The 17,309-nt window shown below is 43.1% G+C and overlaps 1 protein-coding gene across 1 annotated transcript in view; it reads left to right on the forward strand.

Moving 5' to 3' along the window:
• The window catches only part of nub1 (negative regulator of ubiquitin-like proteins 1), a 38,605-nt gene that overhangs the window by 18,475 nt on the left and 2,821 nt on the right, over positions 1 to 17,309 (forward strand). Inside the window, exons 5-14 of the mRNA XM_078424364.1 lie at positions 895 to 965; positions 1,460 to 1,642; positions 3,717 to 3,796; positions 5,909 to 6,015; positions 8,936 to 9,122; positions 10,191 to 10,298; positions 12,401 to 12,553; positions 13,074 to 13,223; positions 14,575 to 14,664; positions 16,104 to 16,272. Of these exons, the coding sequence (XP_078280490.1) occupies positions 895 to 965; positions 1,460 to 1,642; positions 3,717 to 3,796; positions 5,909 to 6,015; positions 8,936 to 9,122; positions 10,191 to 10,298; positions 12,401 to 12,553; positions 13,074 to 13,223; positions 14,575 to 14,664; positions 16,104 to 16,272 (1,298 nt within the window). The remainder of the gene's footprint in view (positions 1 to 894; positions 966 to 1,459; positions 1,643 to 3,716; positions 3,797 to 5,908; positions 6,016 to 8,935; positions 9,123 to 10,190; positions 10,299 to 12,400; positions 12,554 to 13,073; positions 13,224 to 14,574; positions 14,665 to 16,103; positions 16,273 to 17,309) is intronic.

A 17,309-nucleotide genomic window follows, 5' to 3' on the forward strand; every position in this document is an offset into this window, starting at 1 on the left:
TATCTCTATCTCTAAAAACGAAAACAATTCACTAATTAGGCCGGCACAGTGACGCAGTTGATAAAGCCGCTGCCTCAATGTGCCAGAGACAAAGGTTCAATCCTAACCTCTGATGCTGTCTGTAGGGTGTTTGCACGTTCTCGCCGTGACTGCATGGGTCCCCACTGGCTGCTCCGGTTTGCCCCCACAACCCAAAGACATGCATAGGTTAATTGGCATCTATAAATTCCCCCTTAGTGTGTAGGTGAGTGGTGGAATTCGGGGTGGATAACAATACAGAAAGTCGGATTAGAAATGTGTAGAAAGGAACTACAGATGCTGGTATTTACCGAAGATAGACACAAAGGTGTCTCACAGACGCTGGAGTAACTCAGCGGGTCTGGCAGCATCTGTGGAAAAAAAGGATGAATGGCGTTTCGGGTTAGGGCCCTTCTTCAGACAGTCCCAAGTTATTCCAGCATTCTGTCTATTTTTGGATTAGCCTGGTGTCGGATTAGTGTAAATTGTTGGTTAATGGACAGCATAGACTCAGTGGGCCAAAGGACCTGCTTCCAGGCTCTATCTACCTAAATCTATAAGTGGATTTAAACTGGGCAATGGAGGAAACAACTTTTTACTACTAGTGCTTGGGAAGAGATGCGTACCAGAATAGCATCTGATTGGAGTTTTGGGAATTTCGAGATTGATAGTGCAACGCATCATCCTCAGGATACCAAAGTAATTTGGATGCTTTAGTATGCCCATTTTTCACGCATCTGGTGTTGGCCTGTAATTCCTCACGTCGGGATTTATATGGGAGGACACTCTTACATTTGAAAAAATGATTGTTTTATTTTGTGGTACTTGTATCTAATGTTCGTGAGGAAAATCACAATTGCATGTTCTTTTGCACAGAATTGCACAATTAACAGGAATGAATGAAGAACATGTAAAGCTTATCATGAACTCCAAAGTTCTTAAAATGGGTAAGTTAATTTCCATAATAATGTTATTGGACACAAGGATCCGTAGATGCACAAAAATACAGAATACGGTGCTGGAGTAACTCAGCAGTTCAGGCAGCATTGCTGGGGAACATGGATAAGCATGTAATAATATTATTGTTTTGTTATAGGAAATCTGGCGAATGTTGCTACCCAGGTTCGATCCTGACCTCGGGTGCTGTCTGTGTGGAGTGTGCACGTTTTCCCTGTGACCATGTGGGTTTTCTCCCGGTGCTCTGGTTTCCTCCCAATTCCCAAAGACGTCTGTGTTTGTAGTATTGGCCTCTGTAAAATGCCCCTAGTGTGTAGGGAGTGGTTGTAAATGTGCGATGACATAGAACCAGCGTGAACAGGAGGTCGGTGTGGACTAGGTGGACAGAAGGGCCTGTTTCCACACTGTATCTTTCAATGCGATAAAACAGGATGGGAAAAGTGATTTACTAATCCTCGTTTAGCAAATAACCGTCATTTTTCAGATCGATCTCTTGCTGAACAGAGTGTGAAAAATAATTCGTTAATTATGGTTATGCAAATAACCGTCACTGAGGAAGAAGCTAAAGAGCAGGAGATGGTTTTCCAAGAGGAGATGAAAGAACAAGATGAGTGCAAAGCCAAAATATCCAGGACCAGGAAGGGTGCTGAAATTTTAGCACAACATGGTAAGGTTACCTGAAGAATATTGGAATAGCTTTTTTTTTTTTGTCCATTAAAAAGTCATATAATGTGGAAGCAGGCTTTTTGACCCAACTTGACCACACCGACCAACATGCCCCATCTACACTAGTCCCACCTGCCTGCATTTGGCCCATTTCCCTCCAAACCTATTCTATGCATGTACCTGTCGAAATCTTTTGTTAAACGTTGTGATAGTACCTGCCTCAAATAGGTCCTCCGGCAGTTAATTCCATATACCTACCACCCTTCATGTGTAAAAACAAAAGTTGCCCCCCAGGTTCCTATTAAATCTTTTCCACTTCACCTTCAGCCTATATCCTCTGGTTTTTGATTCCCACACTCGGGGTTAAAGCACATTCCCTATCCCTCTCATGATCTTATACACCACTAAAATCACTCCTCATCCTACGGTACTCCAAGGACTAGAGTCCTAGCCTGTTCAACCTCTCCCTATAGCTCAGGGTCTCAAGTCCTGGCAACATCCTCGTAAATCTTATCTGCACCCTTTCCAGCTTAGCAGCATCTTGTTCTCATGGGATCTCCAAGAATCTTAGCCAGAAACAGGAGTCCATTTCACCATGTGTAGGAAAAAACTGCAGATGCTGGTGTAAATCGAAGGTAGACACAAAATTCTGGAGTAACTCAGCGGGTCAGGCAGCATCTCGGGAGAGAAGGAATGGGTGACGTTTCGGGTCGAGACCCTTCTACATTTCACCATGTTCTGCATTCACTTACCTTGCTTTAAATTCTTCGTTTTTTTTCTCTCCAGAGTAGATTAGATAAATCTCAAATTCCCAGACAGACTGCAGTTTGGAGGTTGCAACCCAATTGCTCTGCTCATCTTTGCGTGCATCATTTTGAATGTTAAGAAACAAAATCTGCCATGCTGACCTTGGGTGGGAAAGTGGATAACATTTCATTCTTTTCTATGCCCCCAGTATTCCCAGCCATGCGTTAAATACGTTTGGTATATGATCCTGATATCTGGCTAGTAAACACAAGTGTTTTATTGTCATATGTCCCAAAATGGAACAATGAAATTCTTACTTGCAGCAGCACAAAAGATATGTAAATAGACAAAAACAATGCCTCCAAGTCTATGTAGTTCGACACTATTTGGAGGTGGTTGTGTTTAATAGCCTGATGGTTGTAGGGAAGAAGCTGCTCCTGAACCTGGACGATACAGCTGGATATATCGGCACCTTGAGTTTTAAGCGGGATTTACATGCTTGAAATGCAGCGCGTAAATCAAAAAGCAAATAAATCAAATATATACCAGACGTCACACGTGACTACGCTGCCAATTGAAATAAATGTGGGCAAAGCACATCATACAACATTATAAAGCTTTTCCTTCCATCTGTACAATGCTTTACCTGAAATGCATGATGCTAAGTCCGTCAGAGCATAAAACAGAGAAAATTACCTGTTTATGCTCCGTAATTGCAAAAATATATCCCAAGGAAGATACATTCAAACATAACCTAATCGCTGCAGGCAATCATTTAAGTTTTCTTTGTAAAGATAGACACATAGTGTTTGAGTAACTCAGTGGGTCGAGAAGCGTCTCTGGAAAAAAATGAACGGGTGACATTTCGGGTCGAGTCTGAAGAAGGTTCCCGACCCGAGACGTCACCTATCCTTTTTCTCCAGAGATGCTGCTCGACCCACTGAGTTACTCCAGAACTTTGTGTCTATCTTTGTTATAAACCAGCATCTGCAGTTCTTTGTTTTAACATTCTAAGTTTTTCTTTCTTTTTAGCAAAACTGAACTTACATGCTAACTTTGAAAGCTGATGTGCAGGTTTGCCAAGCATAAAATTGAGCGCATTATTACAAAAATAGGAGCCCAAAAATTAAACTTTTGGTAATAATTATTTATATGTGTGTTATTCTAAAAAACACATGCATCACACACATGCAAAATATGAGGTGCCTGTATTAGGAATGAATTTGAAATGGTCACTGAGGATTCCCCAGTATTTGGTGCTCCTACAGCATCTTATTTCCACAATTCTTTTGGACTAAATGGATTTTAACATCATTTTTCTCTCCTAGGTGAGAACAGTAATGTTCCATATCTCGAAATTGCGGATCAAAAAGGACGACCCATCCCTATTCCAGCTGTGGAGAAAAAGGTACAATGCTTACACTGATGAGTTTCTAACAATCATTCAAGAGGGCCCTAATCTTATAGGGAAAAAAATCTGCAGATGCTGGTTTAAATTGAAGGTAGACACAAAATGCTGGAGTAACTCAGCGGGTCAGGCAGCATCTCGGGAGAGAAGGAATGGGTAACGTTTCGGGTCATTTTGAAGAAGGGTCTCGACCCGAAATGTCACCCATTCCTTCTATCCCGAGATGCTGTCCGGACCTAATCTTATGCCTTGTTGGTTAAAATTAACATTTGAGTCCACAGTAGAGAATTTAATTTAGAAGGGTGATCTAAAGATGCTGTTGGATACTTTCTGCTGTATCCATAGCACCCCCATGAAATTGCCACTTACCTTCCCAAATTGATAACTGTGTTTAATAATGCGTGAGGGGAAATTGTGAATTCAACATTGATCCCAGTTAGTTCTATATAACAAATTATAATAGCTTGGAATATAATAAAATACTTTCCTATGGAAGGAAAGGTTTAAAGCAAACCATTCCAGTCCATAGGTATGATTTAACCCCATGCACCGCTCCACCCACCTCTCCCAGTGGCCAAACAGTTGTAAAGATGATTCACAAGGAACTGCAAATACTGGAATCTTTAGCAAAACCCAGTGCTGGAGGAACTCGGCGGGTCAGGCAGCATCTGTGGAGGAAATGGACAGATGATGCTTCAGGTTCTAAAGAGCACAGTGGCGCAGCTGGTATAGCATGCTGCCACACAGTGCCAGAGACCCGGGTTCAAACCTGACTTTAGACTTCAGAGATACAGCATGGAAACAGGCCCTTCAGCCCACCGAGTCCGCGCCGACCAGCAATCACCCCATACACTAGCACTATTCTACACATTAGGGACAATTTACAATTTATAGAAGCCAACTAACGTACAAACCTGTACGTCTTTGGAGTGTGGGAGGAAACGAGAGCACCTGGACAAAACTCACGGAGAACGTACAAACTCCATACAGACAGCACCCGTTGTGAGGATTGAACCACGGTCTCAGGTGCTGTAAGGCAGCATCTCTGCCACTGCTCCGCACCACACCGCGCCAATGTGTGCTGTCTGCGGGGGTGCTGTCTGTGGAGTTTGCACGTTCTCCGTATAATCGCACTGTTTTCCTCCGGGTGTTCTGCTTTTCTCTCACACATCAAAGACAGATAGATTTCTAGGTTAATTGGCCTCTTTAAACAAAAAAGAATCCCTCAATATTTAGGGTACAAATGAGAAAGTGCGATAACAGAACTAGAAGCTCAATGGAACAGGATAAGGTTCATCTCTCCTCTTGTTGGAAAGCAAAAACACAGAGGATTAGTTGTTAGTTATCTAATTTCATTATTGCTCATAAGCACTTGATTAGATATTACAAGGTTCATTGGTCTACTGTTAACTGATTGCCTGTAACTTTAACCATTAGATAAATAAAATGCTTGCATTTTGAAGCATTTTTCACATTCTTAGGAGTTAAAACTAGTAATGTCCTTTTGAAGTCGTTACTAAAGTAACGTGGGATGCAAGATATCTGGATTATGCACAGCAAACTCTTCCACGGGACACTGTGATGATAGATGTAAGGAACTGCAGATGCTGGAGTGTTGAGCAAAAGACAGAAAAGTACTGGAGTAACTCAATGGTATCTCTGGAGAACGTGGATAGGGTGACATTTTGAGTCGGGATCGGGATCCTTTTTTAGACTGATTGTAACAAGAAAGAGAAAGCTGAAATGATTATGGAGGTAATCCCCCGTAGCAATGTTGATATGAGTGATAGACAGTCTGAAGAAGGGTTCCGACCCGGAACATCACCTATTCCTTTTCCCCAGAGATGCTGCCTGACCCGCTGAGTTACTCCAGCATTGATGTCCATCTTTGGTGTAAACCAACATCTGAGGTTCCTTCCTACACATTTTGATATGAGTGATTACTGGCGAGGGCTGCTCATCAAATAATGCAATGGGTACTTTTATTGGGTTCAAAATTAGATCAGGGAGGTGAGAAAGAGATTCAGTGGAAATTGCCAGTCACAAAATGTCCCATATTGCCCAATCTTACATTAATCATTTTCAATAAAACAATGTTTCATTTCTTGCCAGGCACTTTTGTTAGCCATGACGTTACATGAAAAAGGCAGAGCATTTATGAAGAAGAGAGATTATGCATCGGCGCTGTTATATCTGTTGGATGCTGATGAAGAATTTGGGTGATTTAAAAAAATTAAATTTCTTTATCGTTTTTGACATTAAAAAACATTGTGGATGTTCAGTGACCATGTGTTCCAGAGCTTTTTGCCTGCACAGATGATTAGAACTATCTTTCTTTCCACATAATTCTTGATCTGCCAGAATTTTTAAACTTACTTTCTTCAACTGCAGAAAATGGTGTTGCAGTATTTTATCTAATCTTTTGCAGTTAACAGTGAGAGATTTTTAATCCGGTGAGTGAAACCTATGAGTAAACCCAGAGTCAGCAAGTTGACATTTTTGAGCAAGTTAATATTTTGGAACCATATAAAATTATTTGACTGGGTTTCTTTTTCCTTGATCTCATAGTCCTTCCCACCCATAGTTAACTAAGTCCAACCCATCATATAAACAGAACTCTCTTCCCATGGCTAAAACATTGAAACACCTGTCTTTAATTGTTATCCAATAAATTGGATTATCCAATACATCCAATGCTAATTGGTTTTAATTTCAACCTTTAATTTGTTTCTAAAGTAGAGTCACCATATGTTCCATTGATGGGATACAAAAATAATAATATTATTCTACCCAATGCGGCAAGTATGTTTATTAAAGACCATCCAAGTCAAAAGTTGTCTTTATTCCCCCAATTTCTAATTCCACCCACCAAGTTTTAGTTTGGTTTAGATATATGCAGCATGGAAACAGACCTTCAGCCCACCGAGTCCGTGTCTACCAACGATGACCCATACACTAGTTTTATGTTATCCCAGTTTTGCACCCCATACACCAGGCACAATATGCAGAAGCCAATTAACCTTCAAATCTGCACATCTTTGGAATGTGGGAGGAAACCAAAGCACCCGGAGAAGCCTCGCGGGATCACAGGGAGAAAGAACAAACTCCGTACAGACAGCACAGAGTAGTCACGATTGAATCCAGGTCTCTGGCGCTGTAAGGCAGCAACTCTACGCTTGCCACTATGCAGCTCCTCTTAATACAAAACATATTTTTTGCATATTGGTCTTCATCTTCTTAAACAATGGCTATATGTTTAATTCGAAGGTATCACAAAAAGCTGGAGTAACTCAGCGGATCAAGCAGCAACTCAGGAGAGAAGGAATGGATGATATTTTGGGTCGAGACCCTTCTTCAGACTGATGTCAGGGGGGGCGGGACAAAGAAAGGATATAGTTGGAGACAGGAAGACAGTGGGAGAACTGGGAAGGGGGAGGGGAAGAGAGGGACAGAGGAGCTATCTAAAGTTAGAGAAGTCAATGTTCATACCGCTGGGGTGTAAGCTGCCCAAGCGAAATATGAGGTGCTGTTCCTCCAAGTTGCGGTAGGCCTCACTATGACACTGGAGGAGGCCCATGACAGAAATGTCAGACTGGGAGTGGGACGGGGAGTTGAAGTGCTGAGCCACTATATGTTTAATTATTAGATGTAGAGTCATTCATCTGGAAACAGGCCAAAGGGCCTAACTCATCCATCACGGCCAAGATGCCCCATCTAAGCTAGTTTGACCCATATGCCTCTAAAGCTTTCCTATCCATTTACCTGTCCAAGTGTTCTGGCTAAAACCTGGCTCAAGGGCGGCACGGTAGCGCAGCGGTAGAGTTGCTGCTTTACAGCGAATGCAGCGCCGTCGACTCAGGTTCGATCCTGACTACGGGTGCTGCACTGTAAGGAGTTTATACGTTCTCCCCGTGACCTGCGTGGGTTTTCTCCGAGATCTTCGGTTTCCTCCCACACTCCAAAGACGTACAGGTATGTAGGTTAATTGGCTGGGTAAAATGTAAAAATTGTCCCTAGTGGGTGTAGGATAGTGTTAATGTGCGGGGATCATTGGGCGGCACGGACTTGGTGGGCCGAAAAGGCCTGTTTCCGGCTGTATATATATGATATGATATGATGAATAACCTCCTCTGGCAGCTTGTTCCATATACCCACCAGAGTGAAAATAATTTGACCCTCAGATTCATATTAAGTCTTGCTTAAGTACCTTAGACCTATGTCCTCTGGTTCTTGATTCCGCTACCCATTCACCAGTTGTTTTCATTTGATAGTTTTGTCACTAAATGAATGAATGAATAAATGAATACGTTTATTGGCCAAGTATGTACACATACAAGATATGTGCCTAGTCACCTGCACCTTTTGTGATTTTTCCCTTTTTTAATTGACTGATTTGCAACACAGTGTTTAAACTCGCTTTCCCAGCTGTAACATTCCTGATCTTGGTGGGAATAAAGTTGGTAATGTCATGGACAAAAAATAAAAGGATAAAATGAGAATGCAATTTGTGCTGTGCATCTGATCTAGATCTGAAATGGTACTGGATCCCTAATACAGGAAGTGTTTCATTTTTACTGAAAAAAATGGAATAGTGCTGGTTGTCACTTCAGGACATGCTAAAATGCACCCCTTTTGAAATATAGTTACTACTGAAATGTTAAATATCCCTCTCATGGTGAGCATGTAATTCAGAAAACAACGTAAGCATTTACTGTTATCCATTGATGCTGTGGCACGGTGATGCAGCAAGTAGAGCTGCTTCCTCACAATGCCAGAGACCTGGGTTCGATGCTGACCTCGGGTGCTGTCTGCATGGAATTTGCATGTTCTCCCTGTTACTGCATGGGTTTCCTCTGGGTGCTCCGTTTTATTCTCACTTTCCCAAAGACTTGTAGGTTAATTGGCTTCTGTACAATTGCCCCCAGTGTGTATGGGATGCATGAGAAAGTGGGATAACATAAAACGAGTGTGAACGAGTGAATGATGGTGGATGTGGACTCGCTGAGCCGAAAGGCCTGTTTTCATGTCGCACCTTTCCTTCAATTCAATCAATCAATAGAACAATGCTGTGGCGTTCAATCAATCAAAACTTTTATTTTTTTCTTAATTTGAAGTATTGATATTGAATTGGCATCTTAGAAAGTGTGGGTCTGAGCTCCTGAACACCGTGGATAACCATGCAGTTCTACAACTAGAAGTCGTGTGGTGTTTTCTTCAACTGGAACAGCTTGATTGTCTTCGCGATGCGGAAGAGAGACTAAGACGAGCCCAAACCCGGCTGAATAACTGCTATGGAGAGAACCTGGAGCGACTCTATAACCTGAAGGTTCATTTTGTTCATTCATTCTTAAAACTTAGTGGATAATCTTGCTTTACTGTGAGAGAATTCATCTAGTTGCCTCATATGCCCGGCCCTAATTTACAGCTGAAGGAATAAGCCAGCAGAGTAAAATCACAATTATTAACTCGTTGCCTGAGGGAGACTTTCTCCCAGCTTGCTTAAACTTGCCCAAAACACACCGTGCTGGAGGAACTCAGCAGGTCAAGCAACATCTGTGGTGGGAATGGATGGATGACGTTTCTGGCCGGGATCTTTTCTTCAAGGCAGCACTTGTGGAGGGAATGGACAGATGACATTTTGGGTCTGAAGATGGGTCTTGAGCCGAAATGTGTTTGTCCATTTCCCTCCTCAGGTTGGCTAACCCACTAGGTTTCTCCAGCACTTTGTGCTTTGGGCATGATTCCAGCACTTGCAGTCTCTTGTACTCCCTCTTTCTTTGAGTCATACAGCGTGGAAACGGACCCTTTGGCCTAACTTGCACACACGGACCACATGTCCCATCTACACTAGTCCCACCTGCCTGCGTTTGGCCCATATCCCTCTAAACCTGTCCTATCCATGTACCTGTCTAATTGTTTCTTAAATGTTGCATTAGTCCCTGCCTCAGCTACCTCCCCTGGCAGCTCATTACATACACCCACTACCCTTTGTGTGAAAAAGTTACCCTTCAGATTACTATTAAATCTTTTCACCTTAAACCTGTCCTCTGGTTCTCGATTCCCCTACTCTGGGCAAAAGATTCTGTGCACCTACCCGATCTATTCCTCTCATGATTTTTTATATAAGATGGATGGCCTCTCGTCTTCCTGCGCTCCGAATAGAGCCCCAGCCTGCTCAACCTCTCCCGAGAGCACAGACCCTCGAGTCCTGGCACCATCTTAGTAAAAATCTTCTCTGCACCTTTTTCCAACTTGACATCTTTCCTAATAACATGGTGCCCAGAACAGAACACAATACTCTAAATGCAGCCTTACCAATGTCTTGTACAATTGCGACATGACCTCTCAACTTGTATACTCAGGCAAACTTACTTTCCCGTTCTGCTTTCCACAGGGCAGCACTGCCAATGAGCAGGTGCTGTACTTACGGCTCAAGCTACTTCAGGGAGTGGTGCTGTATCACAAAGGAAAACTGCAGCAGGCAAGGAAACATCTGAATGAGGTGTGGAGTTGATCTGTTTACACTTGTTTGTAATCGGTAACTTTCCGCTTAATACCATGATGATGTTTGCTTTCTTTAGCAGTAAAGTACAATGGATTAGAAAACCCCGTAAATGTGCATGTGTGATGGTATTTGTGTATTGTACTATTGAGTTCCGTTGTAATGGTCCAATGGTACTTTATTGTCACACGTGCCCAAGAGCAGTGAAATTCCCAGGCGAGTCCAGCAGCATCTGTGGAACAAAATCGACATGTTACTTCTTCAGACATCACCAAACCAAACGCCATCTGACATTTCCTTCCACAGATGCAGCCTGACCCACTGAGTGCCTCCAGCTGTTTGTTTTTTTTGGCTCAACATTCCCTCATCTTTTTCGGTTTCTGCCTGAGTCAAGAGTTAATGATAAGGAAAATGTTTTGTGAAAGAATTATTAAAGTTAGCAGAAATATTACAATCGGACACTATTGTTTTGTATTTAGAATAGGGTCATTGTCTTTCGTTCTTCCTGACAAAACACGTCCTGATGCTGCATTAACTGGAAACTTCAATACCGTTTATCAACTAGGATTTAATACCGTCTATCACAACTGTTACGGGTTTTTCAACGCTCCTGAATGAAGCATTCAAGATCTATTAAAAATGTAGGCGGATAATAAAGAGGCGGGGGAGTGGGAGAAATGGGTGCGCGTCCCAGTGGGGCATAGGGAAGGGGGTAGTTGGTTGAAGATTTGAATGTTCGTACAGTTGGATGGTAAATTTTATTTTAGCCTTCCTTCTCAGTTGTAAAACCTTTATTGAACTGATAAAGGTTCAGTGGACCTGGTGCAGACGTCGAGACCAGATGCCCCAGCCTTATTGTTGAGGAATTACAGCAATTGTCTAGTCCACATAAGATCTCCTAAAGTCCAGCAACAGGTGTCGAGCGCAGCCAGAAAATTCACTGAGTTCCAGGCAGCCATATTTGTGTGGCATTCCAAATTTGTTGTTAACCGCACAAACTCCATCAAAACAGAGCTTTTCCGTGGGTTTCAAACACAGAACAAAAGACAAGATAAAATTAGTGAGAAGGTTTGACAGGCAAAAGATGCAGCTCTGCGGGACTTTAGTTAGGTCGCATTTGGAATATTGCATGTGGTTCTGGTCGTCCCATGACAGGAAGGATGTAGAGGCTTCGAACAGGGTGCAGAGGAGGTTTACTAGAATACTGCCTGGATTAGAGGGTTTCAACTACAGGGAGAGGCGGGATAGACTTGCATTATTTTCCCTGGAACATTAGAGGTTGTGGGGAGACTTGATAGAAGTAAATAAAATTATGAGTGGTATAGATAGAGTGGACAGTTAGAACCTTGTTCCCAGGGTAGAAATGTCTATAACACTAGAGGGTATAGTTTTAAGGTGAGAGGAGGAAATGTTGAATGGGGATGTGCGGGGCTAATTTTTTTACACAATGAGTGGTGGGGTCCTGAAATGCACTGCCTGGGGTGGTGGTGGATGCAGATACAATAGTGGTGTTTAAGAGTCTTTAAGAAGGTATGTGGAAGTGCAGAGGGATGTCAATAATGTACAGGGAGATGAAATCAGTTTAACAGGCATCATGTAAAGCACAAACATTGTGTGCTGAAGAGTCCTGTGCTGTTCTGTGCTATGGCCTATGTTAAAATACAAGCTGTTGCATTTTTCTTTTGATATCCGTAATAACTCTGATAATCCACCATGCTCGGGACTTTCGATAGCGGCAGAATTTACAGCTGAACTTCATGATTTTCTGAGAAGGATGGCAGATTATTGGAGTTTTACTGCACTTGACTGTACTACATTAATCCTCTTAATATGCAATCTCTGTGAAGTGGTTTGGCTAGGCTTCAAATCCTCCCTCGTAGGTAGTAAAATGAAAAAAATAGACCACTTTAAAAGAAAAATATAAATCACTGTGTGGGTAATTGTTAAGGATTTCAATTAAATGCCAATGTTTTCACGATTAATGCGTTACCTCGTAACTGATACTATTTGAACTGTCAGTGAGATTGGTTTCTAAGGTATCAATCTCATCCTAATTTTAAAAATGCTCATTGGTAATTGTGCTGGTGGTTTTGTTTCTTCAGGCAGAAATATTATTGGGGAAACTTTCCGTGGATGATAAAAAGGTGGTGCAACTCATGAGCCTTGGATTCACAGCGCAGGAGGCACGGTTAGGATTGCGAGCATGTGACGATGACATTAACTTTGCCGCATCGCATATCTACCAGAGGAGAGAGGTAATTATATTGAGACTTACTGTGGGGCACAGTGGCGCAGCGGTAGACCTGCTGCCTTACAGCGCCAGAGACCCGGGTTCAATCCTGACTACAGGTGCTGTCTGAACAGAGTTTGTATGTTCTCTCTTTGGCAGGTTTGTACAGGTTTGTAGGTTAATCGGCTTCAGAAAAATTGTAAATTGTTCCTAGTGTGTAGGGTAATGTTAGCGTACGGGGTGATCATTGGTCGACGCTGACTCGGTGGACCGAAATGCCTGTTTCCGTGCTGTATCTCTAAAGTCTAAAGAATGGGAAAGTAAAGACATAGTGATGTCTGTGGGTGTTATGAGACCAAATTGAATTCATTGATTTTGTTTATAAGGACAGCAATTGGAGATACAGGGCAACAGTCGCAATTCAGACTGGCTCTCAGCTACTTACGCTGCCAACCCCTCGACTGGCAATAACAAACTTAGTTAGAAGCCTTAAGGAAGCCTTATGGAAGGTGGGCAAAGACACTGATTCAAAAACACTCTTGCAGGAGAAAGCTGAAATAAGGAGAAAAGAGAGAGCAGAAAGGAAGAGGAAAAAGCAAGAAGCGATAAATTCCTTAGTGGCGATGGGATATTTGGAGAAGGCTGCTGCCAAAGCATTCCGATCTGCCAACAACAACTTGGAACGTGCAATAGAGGTCAGTAATTCCACCGCTTAGTGGCACAGCACTTGCATCCTTAGTGGGAAAGAGAAATCCCTAACTAGAGCCGAAGGCTTAAACTAATACCCCTAGGACAAAACTGTTATAGGCGCATGGATATGCTGGAAATGGAGGAGTATGGATCATGTGTAGGCAGATGGGATCAATTGATCTTGGTATAATGGTCAGTACATATTTTGTGGACTAAAGAGTCTGTAGCTGTACTTTTCTATGTTCTATGACTCCTAGCAAGGTGATAATCACCTTGCACTCCCTTTGCGGATGACACAAAGCTGGGTGGCAGTGTGAGCTGCGAGGGGGATGCTATGAGGCTGCAGGGTGACTTGGATAGGTTGGGTGAGTGTGCAGATGCATGGCAAATGCAGTATAATGGGGATAAATGTGAGGTTATCCACTTTGGTGGCAAGGACAAGAAGGCAGATTATTATCTGAATGATGTTTGTTTAGGAAAAGGGGAGAAGCAATGAAACCTGGGTGTGCTTGTACATCAGTCACTGAAAGTAAGCATGCAGGTACAGCAGTGAAGAAAGCAAATGGCATGTTGGCCTTCATAGCGAGAGGATTTGAGTATAGGAACAAGGAGGTCCAACTGCAGTTGTACAGTGCCCTGGTGAGACCACACCTGGAGTATTGTGTGCAGTTTTGGTCTCCTAATTTGAGGAAGGACATTTTTGCTATTGAGGGAGTGCAGCGTAGGTTCACCAGCTTAATTCCCAGGATGGCAAGACTGACATGATGAAAGAATGGATCAATTGGGCTTGTATTCACTGGAATTTAGAAAGATGAGAGTGGATGTTCTAGAAACGTATACAATTCTTAAGGTATTGGACAGGCTAGATGCAGGAAAAATATTCCCGATGTTGGTGGAGTCCAGAACCAGGGGTGACAGTTTAAGAATAAGGGGTATGGCATTTAGGACTGAGACGAGAAAAAACTTTTTCACCCAAAGAGTTGTGAATCTGTGGAATTCTCTGCCACAGAAGGCAGTGGAGGCCAATTCACTGGATGTTTTCATGAGAGAGTAAGATATAGCTCATAGGGCTAACGGAATCAAGGGATAGGGAGAAAAAGCATGACCATGGTACTGATTTTGGATGATCAGCCATGATCATATTGAATGGCGGTGCTGACTCGAAAGGCCGATGGCCTACTCCTGCACCTATTTTCTATGTTTCTCCTAGTGCTTCGCCAAAGATGAAGCAGCACTCTTGTGGGCAGATTTATAAATAATAGGTTGCATGCAGTTTGAAAGCTTTGCTAGCGGCTGAGGTGTGCTGTGCTGTAATTTTAGACAAGGCCCTGACAAATGACCCTTGTATTTGATTAGATACTGCAGTACAGCTCTGAGCTCTTCTACCAAGATAATGAAGCTGGCCCAAGTACTCGTATCGAAATCTCTGAAGAAACTATTAATCAGGTATGTGCTTCTGTTTTCAAGTCTAGCACAATTTGCACAAACAAGTGGAATTTCTGTTTTATAGAGTTATAGAGTCATACAGCGTGGAAACAGGTCCTTAAACCAACTTGCCCACACTGACCGACAGATCAGAACTAGGCTGATCTGCCTCCGTTTGGCCCATATCCCCCTAAACGTGTCCTTTCCATGTACCTGTCCAAATGGTTCTTCAAAGTTGTGATAGTACCTGCCTCAACTACCTCCTCCGGACTTTAAACCCGCCGTTTTCTTGCAAATTTAAAGACGACATCAACCAGCATGCAGACTGCAAAGGTTTCCGTGCAATGTGCTGCGATCTTGAGATGGATCTGCCGTTTACCACATCTGTGCCAATACTGGCACAGGCAGTCAGATTGGTCAGGGGCCATTGGGATAAGGACCAAAAGCAGGCAAATGCCACACGCATAGATGGGGCACCTTGGTCGGCACGGATGAGTTGGGCCAAAGGGCCTGTTTCTGTGTTGTATGACTATGACTTTAACTCTTTATTGGTGTAAGCTGGAGCTCCAGGGGGAAACCCTCACGGTGTGAGAGAGAAAGTGCACACTTAAGCGGCACGGTGGCGCAGCGGTAGAGTTGCGGCCTTACAGCGGGCGCCGTCTGTACAGAGTTTGTACGTTCTCCCCGTGACCTGTGTGGGTTTTCTCCGAGATCTTCGGTTTCCACCCACACTCCAAAGACGTACAGGTGTGTAGGTTAATTGGCTGGGCAAATGTAAAAATTGTCCCTAGTGGGTGGAGGATAGTGTTAGTGTACGGGGATCGCTGGGCGGCGCGGACCCAGTGGGCCGAAGGGCCTGTTTCTGCGCTGTATCTCTAAATCTAAAAAAAAAATCTTAACACCAAGGGTCAGGGTCATTTGTCTTTGAAAACCTTGTAGATTGGGCAGCACAGTGGCACAGTGGTGGAGTTGCTGACTTACAGTGCCAGAGACCCGAGTTCGATCCTGACTAGGTGCTGTGTGTACGTTCTCCCTGTGACTGCGTGGGTTTTCTCCGGGCGCTCCGGTTTCCGCCCATACTCCCAGACATCCAGGTTTGTAGGTTAATTGGCTTGGTAAAATTTTAGATTGCCCCTAGTGTATGTAGGATAGTGTTAATTTAGGGGGATTGCTAGTTGGCACAGACTCGGTGGGCTGAAGGGCTAGTTTCCACACTGTATCTCTAAATTAAACTAAACTAAACAGAAATTGGGCTAAAGTGTCCCTTTTAGTGCCCTACTGTTCTGATTCTAATGCCGTTTCATGAAGATGCTAACCAAATATGGAAATACAAATGGGGGAAATAAAAACAAATTCTAAGTTATTTTCATTCGGGATACAGCCAAAATTAATCAATATGTATAATTGCAACTAATCCATTTGATAACGTCTTCTGTTTTTGTTTTCAAAAATATGTGCAGGTGTCATTCTTGGGCTTCGACCCTTCTGCTGCTGAGGTTGCCCTGAGGAGATTTAACGGCAACATTGAGCGTGCTGTCCAGGCATTGATGGATCACGGTGGCTTCCTTCCTTCAAGTCTGCTTAACTCACCCCCTTCCTCATCTTCGCCCGAGGACATGGACGTGGAAGGTGATTAGAATACATTGGCTGACAAAGCAGAGCCGCCTGTGGCAGAGGGTGAATGTGTGAAAAGTATTGAAGGGGAGATCAATATGCGTAATGATTTTTCTGACCTCCAAAGCCCTTCACTAAACACTGAATCATTTTTCATTGAACTACACTTGTAATATGGGAAACAAACAACAAAAATGTCTTTCGGTCAGATGCAGAGAAGATTTCCATGCCATAGCTATGACTGCCTATTCCCAGTTCTAATATAGGTCCACTTTGTCCTACCTGTTGTTGAAATCCCTGTCCAACGCCTCCACAAACTCACTACAAGCTCTGCTGTCTATGTTCCAATGCACACCCGTTCCCTCACATCAGCCTCATGCTTGTTAGTGTACGGAGTCTCTCAAGTTAGGCAATGCCAAGTTTTTATTGTTTCTGATCAGTTTTTAAATCCGTGTTTTCAACTCACCATGACCTCGTACTGCCCCTTTCCATTCTCTGCAGTCTTCCAATTCTGTCCTTGTAATTGCCCTCAAATTAAATCTCTCTACATCAGCACTGTGTTAAAATACTGATTTCATCATGGATTCTAACGAATGGGAACGGTCATTGACCGGAATCATTAACTGTTTCTCACTGCCTCAGATTCTGTATGACCTCATAAGGATTTTCAGCAATTTTCTATTTAAATTGATTTTTTCCAGCATCTGCAGTTTATAGTTTAGTTTAGAGATGCCGCAGGAGAACAGGCCCTTCTGTCCACCGAGTCCACATCGACCATCGATCACCCGTACACACTAGTTCTATGTTATCCCAAAGATAGACACAATGGACCATTGTGGGCGCCACCTTTCCTTGGCCATCGGTGCCGGCTCTGATCTGTTCTATACCTTTTCATAACTCTAGTTTCCCTCTCCCCGACTCTCAGTCTGCAGAAGGGTCTCGACCTCAAACGTCACCTACTCCTTTTCACCAGGGTTGCTGCCTGACCCACTGAGTTACTTCAACATTTTGTGTCTATCTTCGCTGGATTAATTAAGCGGGTCAGGCAGCAT

Source organism: Rhinoraja longicauda, chromosome 2 (genome assembly GCF_053455715.1).
Source record: "Rhinoraja longicauda isolate Sanriku21f chromosome 2, sRhiLon1.1, whole genome shotgun sequence".
NCBI lineage: Eukaryota > Metazoa > Chordata > Chondrichthyes > Rajiformes > Arhynchobatidae > Rhinoraja > Rhinoraja longicauda.